This window comes from Trachemys scripta, chromosome 12, assembly GCF_013100865.1.
Source record: "Trachemys scripta elegans isolate TJP31775 chromosome 12, CAS_Tse_1.0, whole genome shotgun sequence".
Classification (NCBI taxonomy): Eukaryota; Metazoa; Chordata; order Testudines; family Emydidae; genus Trachemys; species Trachemys scripta.
In genome coordinates, this window is record NC_048309.1 from 30,511,510 (window position 1) to 30,527,347 (window position 15,838).

Consider the following 15,838-nt stretch of genomic DNA (forward strand, 5'->3'; position numbering starts at 1 on the left):
CATCCCTAGAGCAGTACAGCCTTGGCCACATTACTCAGGTTCCTCAGTCTGGTTTTAAAGAAGCTATCTCTATGAGTGACAATAGTTCAGTCTCCCTGACTCTTTCATTTCCCTTTGCTGAGACTGAGGGAGCCAATTACAAGTTGGTGACTTTTTTGCTTTGTTTTGAGCAACACTGACATTTCCCACTCATTCCAGACAGGCCCCAGGGCCCCAATCCTGCAACGAATGCATCAAGAACAGACCTTTGCACCAACACAATGCTTCATTTAGTTCTGGGGTCTTTCTATGCAAATCTCATTGCAGGACTGAGGCAGAGAGCTGTCCGGTGCCAATTAACCACTGCTGACCTGGATGAAACCTGAACAGTGATGTAAAGGCAAGGCCCCCATGTCTTACACAGCGCATTAGACTGAAAAGAATGCAGCAGGAGCTACAGATCTGTCCCCTTCACTCTCTCCTCCTGATCCTGTGCTGTATTATCAGTATGAAGTTCCTTGCTTATTCTTAGGCTTGGAAGGATTAGATTTTTAAATCAGTAAACTTTCACCACACACACACTAACTGATGAAAAAGTATTTCCATAGATGATCATCGAAATTTAGTCAGGCAAAGTAAGAAAAATGGTGCTTGAGAACTCAGTTTGATTTAGAGATATTGACATTGTGTATTTTGATATGTTGACAATGGTGTGTTTTAATGGTTATAAAGGTTTAACTTCTTTGAATCTCAATGTCTGCTGCCATTAATTGCCCGCAACTGAAAATGTAAATAAAGAAAACGCTATAAAAATGCTGAAAATGCATAATTTTGTGCAACTGTGAAAATTTAAATCTATTTTACAAATGCTTAAAAATAAACATTGATATTATCCATCAAAACTATACATAAAAATCTAATTCTGCCATGCCTTGTTATTTTGAGTCTGAGTTCAGTTTTACTCTCCCCTCCACGCCCAGTTCCACAGGTTTTGTATAGAACACACAAAGAGCTGCATTTTAGGTATCACTAAGGCCAGGTGGAGGTTTTGAAAAGCGTATAGGTCTGCAGTATTCATACAGCGTTAGCACACAGAGCCCCAGTGTGCTAGGGACTGTACAACCAGAACTAAGTGCTTACAGTGTCAGTAAGAGCCTCCTTGCACCCACCCATCCCAAGAGCCCCATTTCACCCTATCCAACAACAGATACACACATTACACTGAGGGCGTTGTTAGCATGATCAGCAGCGAGAGTGTTAATGTTAACATTCAGTGTTATGGTTCAGCCTCATTGATGTGAGAGTTCATGAGTCTCAGAAGTATTGTTCTGGGCCATCTGTAAACTCAGGAATACACAACTGAATGGATTTCTCTCTCGTTCACATCAGAAAGGCTGATCTTCAGAGCTCTAAATAAGGCTAGAGATGTTTTTAAGGAAAATTTACGTTCTGGAGCATAACTACGTGGCTATTTTAAAAAAATAGCTATTATGCAGCCATTTCCATTTGCCTGGATAAATAATTACATCATACATGAGGCCCTACCAAAAGGCGAAAGAAGATCACGGGTACTAATAACGCTGCCCATAAAGACGAGACACAAGATCAGTCAGGTTGGAAAACTGTTAGTTGTCTGAAGCGTGTAGCATCTGGTAATACGTTGTTATCACTGTGTTCCTTTTAATGAAAGCTCAAGATTTGTTTAGGCCCAGAGTGTCAGAATTGTGAACACATTTCCAGATATAGAAATGAGCACACATTTGCACATGCATGTGGATGGTTTCCTGTGTATGTGGAGTTACTATAGTTAAGCATGCTAATGTTATTATTGCATACCACAACTAGGCAAGCAAATGCAACTCAGAAGATCAGGTTTTAATGACGCAGACTTTACAGATATTTTAATGGCTCTGTTACCACATATGGACACAAAAAAATTTATTTTGATACAGATAGACCTCTGAAAAAAACAATGTAGTAACATACTGTCTCTCAGCAATGTCCTATTTTAGTGTACCTTTATGCAGCTGTTTACCCAATGTGTTTCTCATAGAACCTGTTCTTACACTGATTCAGACTGCATAATCTACTTTCAAAGATTACTGAATACACGTTAAATTGCTGATATGTACCTATAAATCCATGGGAGAAGTGATATACAGAAGCTGTACACAGACTCAAGTGAAAGCTAATTTCTCCTTAAAGTGTAGATTTTTCCAATTCCTAAATATTTCAATTATATTCCACAGTTTGGACTGGTTGCATGCTTGCCTAAAACCAACCACAAAATTAAATAATATATTTAGATAAAGGTGATTACAACCCCCTACCATATGCCAGCACATAATGCTGCTCATTACTACTTCAATTTACTATTCTGCCTCTGTAGCACTACTACAACAATATGTTTTTTCTGGGTACTTTTCATATCAGTGATTTTCAAGGATACTGTTGCGTGTGTATGGTGCTGTGTTCTACAGCATTTGTGCATGACGACAGGTTCAACGCTGTTCTGTAATAGAACATGAATACTGTATGTGACCTGATTATAATTATTATAATAATTATTGGAATAAGAACATGAGTACTTGTGGCACCTTAGAGACTAACATTTATTTGGAATGTGTACTGTATGCATATTGGGTTAATTCAGTAGCAGGATGATCAAGAAATGTGGGCAAGAAGGAGGACAACAGCCTAGATAACTGCCCCTCAGCAAACACCCGGGACTATTGACTCTAACACTACTACCCCACCCCCCAACCTTACCCCCACGCACAAACACTCCTGCTGAGTTACCCAAACTGGTTTAACTGGGCTCAGAAAATACAGGAGAAGAGAACTTTGGCCTGAATTAAGAGAGACTCTCAGGGAGGGGAAAGGTGAACCCAGACTCTAGAGGCGAGGGGTCTAAAGGAAATTACACCTAGCAGGGTCCCCATAAGAGGATGGTGTAGGCCAGGGGTCTCAAACTCAAATGACCACGAGGGCCACATGAGGACTAGTACATTGGCCCAAGGGCCGCATTTACTGACACCTCCTCCTGACCGCCCTCAGCCCCACCCCCACTCCACCCCTTCCATGAGGCCCCGCCCCACCTCTTCCCACCCCTTCCCTGCCCCCATTACAACCCCTTCCCTGAAATCCCCACCCCAACTCTGTCCCCTTCCTGCCCCCAGGGGGTGCAGGAGGGGGCTCAGGGCAGGGAGTTGGGCTGTGGGGTGCAGGAGGCGTGAGGGGTACGGCGGGGGTCAGGGTGCAGCATGTGGCAGGGAGCTCAGGGCAGAGGGTCGGGGTGCAGGAGAGGTGCAGCAGGGGGCTCAGAGCAGTGCGTTGGGGTGCAGGAGGAGTGCAGGGTGCAACAGAGGGTTGGTGTGCAGCAGGGGGTCAGGGTGCAGGATGGGTGCAGCAGGGGGCTCAGGGCAGTGGGTCCGGGTGCAGGGTGCAGCAGGGGGCTCAGGGCAGTGGGTTGGGGTGTGGAGTGCAGCAGGGGGTCAGGGTGCAGCAGGGGGCTCAGGGCAGTAGGTCAGGGTGCAGGAAGGGTGCAGGGTGCAGCAGGGGGTCGGGGTGCAGGAAGGGGCTCAGGGCAGGGGGTTGGAGTGCGGGGTGCAGCAGGGGGTCAGGGTTCAGCAGGGGGCTCAGGGCAGTGGGTTGGGGTGCAGGGGGGTGCCAGGTACGGCAGGGGGTTCAGATACAGGAGGTGTTCGGGGGGTGGGCTCCGGCCCGACGCGCACTGGGGGCAGGGCAGACTCCCTGCCTGCCTGGCCTGCCCCCGCGCCACTCCGGGAAGACGACGGAACCTGGGGAAGGAGGGGCGCAGGGGTGTGTGTGGCTGTTCCTTCAGGCACCGCCCCAAGCAGCTCCCATTGGACGTGAAGCGCAACAGCCACACACAGTCCTGCACCCCTCCTTCCCAGGGTCCGTCGGCTTCCCAGAGCAGTGTGGGGCAGGGCAGGCAGGGAACCTGCCCTGCCCCCAGTGCGCGTCAGGCCGGAGCCACTATAGGTAAATGCTGAGGGAGGGCGGGGGGGGGGGTGGGGGGGACGACCGCAAGCAGCTCCCAGGCCGCAGAAAATAACCCCCCGGGCCGCGTGTTTGAGACCCCTGGTGTAGGCCTTTGTTGTTTCAAAACCTTTTCTCTTATATTATGCTTTGTTCCTACGGTTAAGATAAAACAATACTTCGTTTTAAGAAGCTTTTTGGAGTCACTGATTTACTGCTATTTACACGCTCCAAAATGGAAAAACTTTAGAGAGGGAGTCCAGTTGGACCTGCTGGACAAACACAGTTAATGCACAGGGTACTGTATCCTAAGACACAATCTAAGAGTGGGAGAATCACAGGTTTCCATCCCAGGAAAGGAAAAGCTGTATGAGGCCTAACACTTGTGGGGGTGCAATCAGAGAAGGAGTCAGAGCTGCGAACGGGACATGTGCATCTAAGGCTACAGAAACAATTTTATATTGTGCAGTTTGAAAAGAGGATATGGCCACCATAAAGACAAACCATGGGACAATTTTAATGAAACTGGTGAAGAGAGGAATAAGTTATATGCCATCCTGGCCCCTTATTCTGCAGGGCTGATTCACCTGGAGGGAGGGCCAACAGTGCTGCTGCTACCTGTCCTCCCTCAGAACCTGCAGTAGCAACAAATTTGAAGGGGGTAAATTCCCCCCAAGAACAGAAAAAAACCCTCTCCAGCTAGCTCAAAGAGCTCCCTTCACTTGCTGTAGAGAGTAAAAACAACTGGGTAATGTCAGCCAGCTAGCATTTCAGAGGCAATAACTTCACTTGGTCTTCGCTCTGATCTTGTCCCTCTGCAGATAGGGCTCAGCCACTCATCTAGGCTAGCACTGGATAACACCAGAGAAGGGGTTACATTTTATCTTAAGTATCAGAGGGGTGTTAGTCTGGATCTGTAAAAAGCAACAGAGTCCTGTGGCACCTTAAAGACTAACAGATGTATTGGAGCATAAGCTTTCCTGGGTGAATACCCACTTTGTCAGATGCATGTCATACCCATTTTTTTATTAACTTGGCTTTGATCACCATGACTTAATGCACGTTAGGTGATTCAGGAAATCAAGTACATTACCTGAAGACCCCAGGGAATACCCAAAAACTTTGGATAATTAGGGGCACTAGCGCTACAGAGTCTGAAACAGTGTGCTTAGGGCCTCCTACCCTACCACCAAACATCAAAGTCTACAGAATTGACCCCACAATTATAGACTGCTGGTTGGGCTCCTGAAGACTGTCCAGTTCTGCAGGATTATGGTTTCTACTAAGAAATCTTTATCTGCCTAAGCTCATAAAAATGCATGGATCAGAGCAACTGGCTCAGCAGGAATAAGGTACTTTAACTTGCATGCCTTAGCCCTATTTTATCATACTAAGATGCCTGGCCTGGGAAAAGCCAGCCGGACAGGCTTTCTACACCCAAACCTCATTTATCTGAAAGGTTGTCAGGTGGCATGACCCTGGTTTCAGGTAACAGTTACAATATGTTCCACTCGTGCGTTCTAAGATAAACAAGGTTGTGCTGCATTTTGTTAGCTAAGCATTTCCAAGCTTATAAGATGTGGCGAGAGTGCCTGGAGTAAACTAATTAGTTCTGTGGCAGACAGCTACATTTACACTACATACAGTGTGGAGTACACAGGGAATGAGGGGAAGGCACTATAAAAATGTCTCCTTAGGATGACTTTATACACTCTCTTTTATAATCGTGGGTTTCCAAGGTACAGTTCAGATGCAAGGATGTCGCTATTGGGCTCTGCAGTCCTCTAGCCTGATACTCTCACTACTGATAAAATCTGAACGCAAACAAGTACAGTCGGTGCAACATATACCTTACAAAGCAGTAATTCCTTTTTACTTGTACATTTAGTTTTCCAATTCATTGACATTTCTGTTTGAAATGAAACCCTACAAAAGCAAACTACCTGGACTTTGCACACCACTGGAACAAGTTATGGTATTGCTCGTACATGGGGCCTGTGAACCTTGAAAGTGCCCCTCTAATATCGGGTTCTGCAGATAGGTGTTTCTATACATTTAGAACAGTACTGGATAACAAAGCATTATAAATCCTTTCGGCATACATAACTAATAAATGATCCTCATTTTACAGATTAAAAAAAACAAAGCACAATGACTTGTTAGAGATCACACAGCAACTCAGTGCAGAGCCAAGAATCCTGAGTCCCAGTCCTCTGCTCCAGCCATTAGACCGCATTGTTCTATAACTAAGAGGTAAATGAAGCAAAAACATACGGAGACCAATCAGTGCTCCAATTTTTCACATACCTCCTGGCTTGTTTTCTGGCCTGCCTTCATGTAGAAAATGAAAACTGTATCAAAAGGACGACATGGCAGTAGATCCAAGTAACCAAGGTCATCAAAAAACCCAGGGAGGGCAGAGTCAAGTGCAATCAGATGAGGAGGTAGACGGCTGTTAGCAGTTTCCTACCCAGCAAAGAAAGAAGTTCAATTTTTTAAATTATTTAAAAAAACCCTTTTCACCAGTAATGTTCTTTGATGGTTTCACTATGATCCATTTTAAAATACACTGAACAAAACAAATGCAATTTTTTTCTAAATAAGAACAAAACCATAACTTAATTTCTAACATGATATAAACATGACACCACAAAAGCCTTGTTTTGTATGGTTTCGCAAAGAAGCCTGTACTATTTGATATCACAGTGTCCCTGGTTCACTGAAGAAATTCTAGAAGTACCAAGAGATTGGTACTGAGTGGAAACGACAGAAATAATTTTGAACTTTTTAATATTAATACTTTCCCCCACACCCAGGCTAGTGAGGACCTGCAGCGCACCAACACTGTGTGAACTCCACATGCACTTTGTTTTGCAGACCATCACTAAGTACTTCTTGTGATTATTATTTCTGCAACAGCTCAATTCTCTGTTTGTTGACAGTCTGTACAGAGCTAGAGACAAACTCCACGGTGAGATATAGAGAGTCCAAAAGCAGGAGGCAGTGTTTCCCTCTGAAAATTGGATTATCTGTACTAACTCATAAAATAATAACTTGAACATTTAGCTAGTGTTTCCATCACATGGATCCAAAAAGTGCTTTATGTAGCAACTTACAAGCTATATATGTATGGATAACTGGATCTGTTTAACAGAGTACTGCAGTCCTACAGAAATGTTTAGGGCTGAAAGCAACTATGGCATCCAACTGAAATTGCAGGAAGAATTTCAAGTACACAATATGTAATTATCCCAATTTAGGTACCTTTTGTAAAACCAGCTTAGAGCTCTTCAGTCAAAGCTTGAAGCATTTGACCTCTGACCCCTGGCTTCCAGAACTCCTGAGAAGTTCTGGGGTTCATTTCCCTATATCTGAGGGGACCACAGCTATCGTAACAGTGACTAGCTCTAGCAGTATATTTCCACAAGAGAAAACTCCATTAGTAAAGCTGCTAAATGACACTGCTTTGTCCTATAGAATATTGGGGTGTTTGAGGCCATTTGTACAATATGAAGGGAGATATCAAGTCACCTTCAGTGCCTCTAGTGACAGAAATCCAAAGTGCGAGAGGAAGAGGCGTGCTGTCTGGAATTCCTGGGCAGGAGGCGGGGGCTTACACTCAGTGATTGGGTCAGGGAAACTCTTCTTGCGCCACTCCTCTTCACTCTGCTGATCTATAGAAGTCTCATAAGTGATCTGTTGGGCCATACCATTCCTCAGCTTCTCATGCCGCTCTTCCAACTGAAACACATTATTTCACAGATATGGAATACTGATTCCAGCAACATCTTTTTCCCAGCATTTCAAAGCACCTCCCTAGCTAGTTCACAGAGCAACAAACCACAAGCATCAACAGTTCCTGGAACACTCCCCCATGTTTATGGGAGCACTGAGTAGTGAGGTCCCACAGATGTGGAGGAGGATCAGTGGATGTGACTTGAAACCCCACAATCAATATCATATTTGTTTAGGACAACTATGGTAAACTCCAGTATTTGTCCTTCAAATGAGCTGGAAGAATAGCACATTTTTCACTTTTATCTAATAATGCCACATTTACAAGAGCTCTCACAAGACAGAAGAGGTGCTAGCCTCTTTCCCCGGAGCAGCAGCAGGAAACAAGTCACTGCTTCAGTGTGTTCATCATAGTGTGTTAGGACTGGGGCAAAACATATTGTGTGGGGCTCCCCAATAGGCCAATAATAGGTAGGGTCATATCATAGGTCCTACCATCATTTCTGGATAGTTCCTAGACTTCACTAACCTGCAGTGAATTTGTCACCTCGTTAACAGAAGTTGGTAATGTTCTACTGCAATACTCTTTACAGCAGGAAAGCTTTAGAGTTAAGTGCCCCGTATAGGGTGTAATTTACCAAATGGATTCTGAAGCTGACGGGCAAAGAACAGAAGAAATAATCAAAGACTAAAACCTCTTACTTCCTCATTAACAATTTCATGCAAGTCTGGAATGCTCAGGTCAGCTTTCACAAAGGGGATCTTGTCCACCTCCTCAGGAAAGGGCCGGTGTCTCACACTGTATTTGAGTCCAACATCATTTTTAGGAGCTGGTCGAGGTTCTGGTAAAAACATCTGTTATGATGAAGGGAATAATTTTATGTCCAATTTAAATGCTTTGTCCTGTGGTGCAATACATTTATATTATAGAGATAATTTTCTTTATGTGTATCACAATATCACAGATTCATAACAATAGGCTTTATTTATTGAGAAAGCATTCAGAAAACTAAATATTATTCACTTCTAAGAATTGATTATAAGTTTTAAAGCAAAGTTTGATATTCAGTCCTACTCATTATGGTTGTTCTACTCATGGTACCTATGAACCCTGATTTTCAACACAATCTCTATGCCACCAATCCCATTCGATTACATGGAAGTTGCAAGCCTTTCTGGCGTTACTTTAGTTTTAGGTTAAACCAATTCTAATAACGTTTAAAGAGAGCTAAAGATTATTTCTGGTAGTCTCCACATAGGCCCTACTGAATATGTGACTAGATGAGGGAAGGGTGCTGCATATCAGGCTGATGAGCCTAAGGCTGCATAGGAGGGATACTGCAGGTCAGGATGAACTCACTGCCAGAGGTATGCAAGAAGCTTGCCTACTGCTTGCAATCGCTGTATTTTGCTCTCAACGGTACGATCAGTTCCTCATGACCATCAGAGTTATTCAAACCCCAAAGTTTGAGTGGGAACACAACCCCACATAAGCCACGGGGAATAAGGGTCTTTGGGGTTGCCCTGAGTGCCACATTATTAGCTTGCCCTTTTTTTTTTTTTTTTTTTTTTTTTTTTTTAATTTAGAGGTATAAAATGCTAAAAAGTAAGAAGCGCTGTATCCTTGCTACACTCCCACTGACACCAACAAGTATTTCACATGCCAAGAGAGAACCTTCCCATAGTCTCTATCAAACCTCACTATCTTGCCATTCCACTAAGTGTCCCAACTGAGTGACACATCTGCTTAAGTGCCAGGGTAGCTTTAGAAGCATCACAAGGATTATATGCTTCCCCAAAGTTTGCTTAGCCATGGGCAGACTGCTAAGAGCAATTTAAGGTTTGCTTGGGTTTCCTAGATTTTTAGATTTGTATAAAGTAGCCTAAATATAGAAGGGACAGCTGAGGCTGACAGCCCCAATTTTCAACCACAGTCTGAGTGTCCTTGTTTCACTGTAATAAATCCATTTCCAGTCATCCCGAAAAGCCAGAGAAATGGATGTAAAAACCATAATGCTGGAAAATGCTCACAAGAGCCCCAGAAGCCATGGCATCACCTCCACTCAAACTATTAATGCCTGAACACTGCAGGACAGATACAATGCCAAACAATGCAGGGACTATTTCCCTTACACACAAACAATTCGGAAGGAAGCAGCATTTTTGTTCAACACTCACACTCTAGTATTATAACAAATTTGTAAAGAGCACCAGAGATGTGTATCATTACCCACAGTTAAGGGCACTGTGACTCAGCCATACATACAGTCACCAATTTTGTGGGTTATCTTGCAATTTTAGTGAAATTTCTGCTGAGCATCTGTAGTTACAGATTTCCCATTGGGCTCTGATAGAGACCTTTTGATTTGCTTTAGCTCCTCTTGGCAAAAGGCAAAGTTGCTGGGCCCACGCAAGTCTTCCAGACACCCCACGGATCAGAACCGTGACAGAGGGGAAAGAGTCATCTGCAGAGTGCATAGATAAAACATATTTTAATATATTATGTAATAATTTAATGCAATTGGCAAACACCTAAGTGATCAGCACAAACAGACAGAAATATATTCATACCCATAAGTGTCAATATACTATATCACCATGTTAACTTGTGTGATTTTCAGGGTAACTCGTCCCATCTGACCCATAAGACAGATCCCTGAAGGGTAGCAAAAATAAAGGATGACCTTTGTTGCAACATGGAAATACTGTTCTGCTGGGCTCTCTGAACATTCCAAATGGACTTCTACCCTTAAGCCAGATCACCTTGGTTTGATTGCAAGAAGTGGTTAGTTTCATTACAACTCAGCTAACAGACTGTAATTTCTGCATGCAGAAGTAAGGCCAGTAGATCAAAAAAAATCCGCCTGTTTACATGGGCAGCAAGTGGATTCATGGAGGGATATGTATATACATCAGCATCTGAGAACATAACATGGATTTGGACCAGTCCTTGGAGGATTTTAATGCCAGTGATATTTGACAACTTAGGACAAACACAACGTTATTCTGAGAGAGAAGAACTGCTCACTTGAGAGAGTGTGTGTATTATTACAAGAAAGTCAAGGAGTGTTATCGTAAACTTGTTGGATTGGACAGATATGGGTGTGGGTGTTTATCAGTGTCCAAATTATCTGCTAGAATTTAAAACTAGTGATGGTCAGTGACGTACCAGGAGTGCTTTGGGCACTTTGGGCCACAACCTGGTAACTGGACCCATGTTTCTTTTTGGCTGGCAAAGATGATAGGCCAACTGTGGTGGACACGGTCAGTGTCCATCTGAGGACAGGGTGCCAGCCACTCTCGCTGAGGCATGGGTGAGGCACCTACTCAAGTCATCCATTGATACTGATGACCTTGTAATTATAGGCTAGTATCACAGCTCCCATTTTGGAGAAAGATTACAGAGATTCCAAGTCTTCAGATTTCCTTGATCCTGGTCAGTCCCACATATGGGAATGAACTAGTGTCACTGGTCAATGGCCGTCTGGCTATGGACAAGTACCATGTGCCCATGCAAACTGTTAGATCTGTCTGACGTGTCTATCTATGATATCTGGCAGAGAGGATGAAATCTTTTAAGCGGCCCCCTTTTTATATAGGAAGGCCCAGAGAGCGATTTGGGGCTAGTGTTTGTCCATCTCTAAGGCATGCTTGCACAAGGTATTGCAGAGCTCTTACTCTAATTCCCTTCTTGTTCAAAGTGCACATGAAACTGCTAAGAGAGTTAGTAAGGAGACATGGGTTATGGCACAAATAATACCCGACTGCACATCTCCTTTACAGCTAATCCCACTGGTGCAGTGGAATGGCTCACCCAGTGTCTGCTAGAGATTGGAGTTCAATTGAAGTTAAGCCCCTACAGATGAAAAGCAATGACGCAATACAGCTGCTGGGAGTCAGTCCCCACTGAAATATTTAATAGCAACAGAGCCTTAAAATGAGCAAATCAATACCACACACAGCAGTTGCTGGTTAAACATCAATCCATGTAGTCTGACATACATTTTATACATTCACCCTTTTATGGAGTGGAACGTGTGACTTTTTAAAATGTACTGAAGTATTACTGGTTTTATTCCTTCAGCTGTATTTACAGAGCAGTCAGCTAAAAGCATGTGATCTCACAGATTAGTGCACATTTATTTGGAAAATTTGGCAGGGTTTATATTCATTGTAACTACAGTGACACTTTGTTGATCTTATTGCATGAACCCCTGCAATTACATGCCAGTGTTCCACACTTCAGTGGAACACCCTGTAGAACAGGTTTCCAGTGTGTGAAAGGCAAAAGAACTGCCTAACTAAAACAAACACATTTTGCAGATATGCTACAAAGAATTTTGAACTACAGAACCAAGAGGACCCAAAATGTTTAACTTACTTTGCTCATTCCCTAAAGGCTGCTCCAACATTGCTAGGATGACACTATTATCAAGGACAAAGTAGCGGAAGCTGTGTTTGTTAATGGTAGGTAGACGGGAGTATTTAATTAAGGTGGTTTCATTCACCAGGCTGCAAGGAGAGGCAGGGCCACTGGGTGAAGGAAATGCTCCAAGTAACTGCATAATACTGTAAATCAGAAAAGAATTCAGTCAACACCACATCCAAAAAGATGCATCTTGATCCCATCTGAGATGGGAACTTTTAGACATGTTGTTCCTTTGCATCCTGACATAGGAAATTGACAACTGATCAAACCAATGATCCACATAATCCAGGTCCTGTCTCAAACAGGGACCAATAACTGAAGGCTTCAGAGGACAGTGCAAGAAACCCCATGAAGGACAAATAACCTGCCCATGTGGGAAGTTACTTCTTTAACCACAGGAAATCAGCAGTTTGGGAATGCTTTGAAGCATGAGAATGTCTACCCCTTTTTTCTTTATTTTAACTTTTCGTATATATCTGTGAATATTCTTATTGTCCATCAAAGTGTTTAATTCCTAATCCCTTCTTGAATCCCAAGCACCTGGAGCAGCCATAGTAGGTGTGCTTGCTATCACTGCTTTAGTGTTACTTTGAACAGAAATTATACAGCAGAGCCTTCATGAACCTAGACCCCTAATTTGAGGAGTGCAGCCTTTGAAGGTTTCAGATTGCAAACTCTTCAGGACAAGGACCAGGTCTTCGTATGTGGTTGTACAGAACCTAGCATAATGGAGTCCCTGACCAGATTGGGGTCCATGGGCACTACTGCGATAAAAATATTCAATAATAATTTGAAATTATGCACATTATTTTAAAAACTATTTTCCCAGATATTATCTGTCTCCACCAATGCAACAGCACCATCTCAGGGTTTAATTTCAGAAGAAATTCCCTGGCTAAGAGTGGTGAATGAGGGTATGATCATGTCTGGTGATAATACAACATCTGGACAGAGCTTTTTTAAAAGGCGTAATTTCTGGGGGAGAGATCAGATAGGAGATTGCTGTTGATCACCTACTTGATCTCTCCCCCAGAAATTAGGCCCTTTAAAAAAAGCTCTTACTTCTGGTCAGATCACCACCAGATATGAGCATATTTAATAGTTAACCCCACCCCCACAATTAATAATTGTATTTACATAGATAAAGGAAAAGTGCCTGGACTACAGCAGTACATGCATAAATACTTTTATGCAATACCAAGTTCATCTGCAAATTCTGGTGAATAGTTACATTTATCTTGGTACACAGAATCATTTTATAGTTCACATTAAACTGTATGGCAATTTACGGTAAGTGGAACAAAGGAGAAGGCAGGTACCCCTTTTTGCAAGCCACTTGTAAAAGTTAGCAAGTGAAAACTATCTATCCATCCCAAGTTACCCAGCCTACCACCCTGTAGAGAGTTGGTGTGGCTCCCCGCCGCCCCGGGGGGGGGAGAGCCCATCTGGAGGCCAGAGTGGGCAGAGCTAGGGAGCTCTGAGCCCGCCCCTCAGGGGGTCAGGTGGCGACCCAGAAGTACAAAGGTTCGCCCTCAGAACGCAGTCAGGCCCCAGCTGCCGGAGAGCCCAGACGTCTCCAGCCTAGCTTAATTTCCCCAGCAGCGATATACTGCCAGGCAGCTGACATATTCTGATGAATGCCATACCATGTTAATGTAGCTTCAGCAGCATCCTTCACCCTCATTGATGCAGGATTTGGTTCTTTATCTCCTTTGTACTTGACCTCTTGTTCACTGTTTTTGGATTTACTTCCTGAGATGCCCAATTCCACAATCTCCAACACCTCTTTTAAACAGTCCTAAAGTGGGAAAGGGACAAATTGTTTAAAGCAAAACACTCACATCTGGTCCTCCCTAAAGAATTTCACGTGACAATGATGTATTATCACCATTATAGCCACACCAAGAAATCGGTTATCTACAGCAAGGCACTCAGATACCACAGAATATGCTCCAAGGAGAAAGTCTGGGATATACACCTTAACACACTCTAAACCACCCTCACCCAACAAGGATACTTCAGAGGAGTAGAGCACATCATAATGGGCCAACCAAATACGCCAAGAAAACCTGCTTAAATACAGAAAACCCACGTCGACTGTACACTCTTAAGTTGTCACTTACCATGCCACACTGGAAGCCATATGGGGTACAGGTCTGTCTCATCTTACGCTTGGGTTATGTTCCGCAGTCAGCGCATAAAGCGAAAACCGCATATAGTCAAAATGACCCTTGAAAATCCCTTAAATCACCCATAAAGTACAATTTTGCGTATACAACCCTGTACAGTACTATGTATTGTATAAGCAATGTACAGTACAGTATATAATAAAGACTACATATGCAAAATATAATTTTAAAGTATTTTTAATAACATAACAGAGACCGAAGAATGAAAGAATAAAAAGTGAAAACAGTACAGTACTGTAAACCTGAACAGTCACCAGTCATCCTGGATATTCTTGCTAGTCTTGTACTGTACACACTTCAATGATTAGTCTTCCTCTTCCCCTGACAACACTATTATTGAGTCATCAGGGCTTGATGTCGATTCAGGAGACAATGGGCCAGGCTTGGGTGACAGAGAGCGAGTCATAGACGAATATCAGGGGGTAGCCGTGTTAGTCTGTATCTACAAAAACAACAAGGAGTCTGGTGGCACCTTAAAGATAATCTGTTAGTCTTTAAGGTGCCACCAGACTCCTTGTTGTTTTCATAGACGAAGTGGTTGGTTCTGGTTCAGCTCGAGAAATTGATTGTGTAGGCTCTGCTGCTGCTGGTTGTTTTTTCTTTAAAAACATGGTGATTGGCAACTGTCGCTGTGGTCTCTTGAGCTCCTCAAACATTTCTTGGTACGGTGTCAAATCATCCGTAATACTAAGTGTGATTGAGGCTTAATTCCATAGAAGGATGATATTCAGAAATTAAATCATTCAAGTGTTTCACTGCTTGGAACACTTCAGAAAATTTATGAAGATTCCAAGTTGCTGGCTCTTCCTGATAGTCATCATCTTCGTCTTCTGTAGACGATCTTATCAGTTCCTCTAACTCTTTGTTAGTCAATGTTTCTCTATGGCCCTCAATTAATTCCTCAATTTCTTCCTCGAGGATGTTGACAAAGCCATCACCACCCACTTGCCTGGCCACCTGAACAATGAGTTGCACTTCTTTGTCAATGGTCGGGAAACCCTTAAAATCATTCACACAGTCTTCCGATAGATTTCGCCAACATGCATTGACTGTTTCAGGCTTAACTGCATCCATTGCCTGTTAATATAAGTGATGCAATCAGCAATGTTGAAGGACTTCCAACACTCCATCATATTAACATTGGGATCAGCATCCATAGCGGTAAGAATCCGTGAGAATGTAAGCCTCATGTACGGGGCTTGAAACAGCTAATGATGCCTTGATTGAGAGGTTGGAGGAGGCATTGGGCGGGAGAAAGACAACTTCAATGTCATTATGCGCAAACCTGAGTGCAGCAGGGTGGCCAGGAGCATTGTCTACGATCAGCAACACTTTGAAGTCAAGTCCTTTCTCTTCAAGGTACTGCTTGAACTCCAGAATGAAACACTTGTGGAACCAATCCAGAAATAATGCTGCCGTCACCCAAGCCTTTTTATTTGATTGCCAGAACACAGGCAGGAGATTTTTGTTCTTGCCTTTTAGGGCGCGGGGATTTGCAGACCTG

The 15,838-nt window shown here is 43.4% G+C and overlaps 1 protein-coding gene across 6 annotated transcripts in view; it reads right to left on the reverse strand.

Annotated features, from left to right (window-relative positions):
• RALGAPB (Ral GTPase activating protein non-catalytic subunit beta) overlaps window positions 1-15,838 on the reverse strand; it is a 135,483-nt gene that overhangs the window by 29,122 nt on the left and 90,523 nt on the right. For all 6 annotated transcript variants that reach the window (XM_034788059.1, XM_034788060.1, XM_034788058.1 and 3 more), the window contains 6 exons: window positions 13,792-13,943; window positions 12,098-12,285; window positions 10,075-10,181; window positions 8,419-8,571; window positions 7,513-7,722; window positions 6,289-6,447 (listed from right to left, as the gene is read on the reverse strand). In XM_034788059.1, coding sequence (XP_034643950.1) covers window positions 6,289-6,447; window positions 7,513-7,722; window positions 8,419-8,571; window positions 10,075-10,181; window positions 12,098-12,285; window positions 13,792-13,943 — 969 coding nt within the window. The remainder of the gene's footprint in view (window positions 1-6,288; window positions 6,448-7,512; window positions 7,723-8,418; window positions 8,572-10,074; window positions 10,182-12,097; window positions 12,286-13,791; window positions 13,944-15,838) is intronic.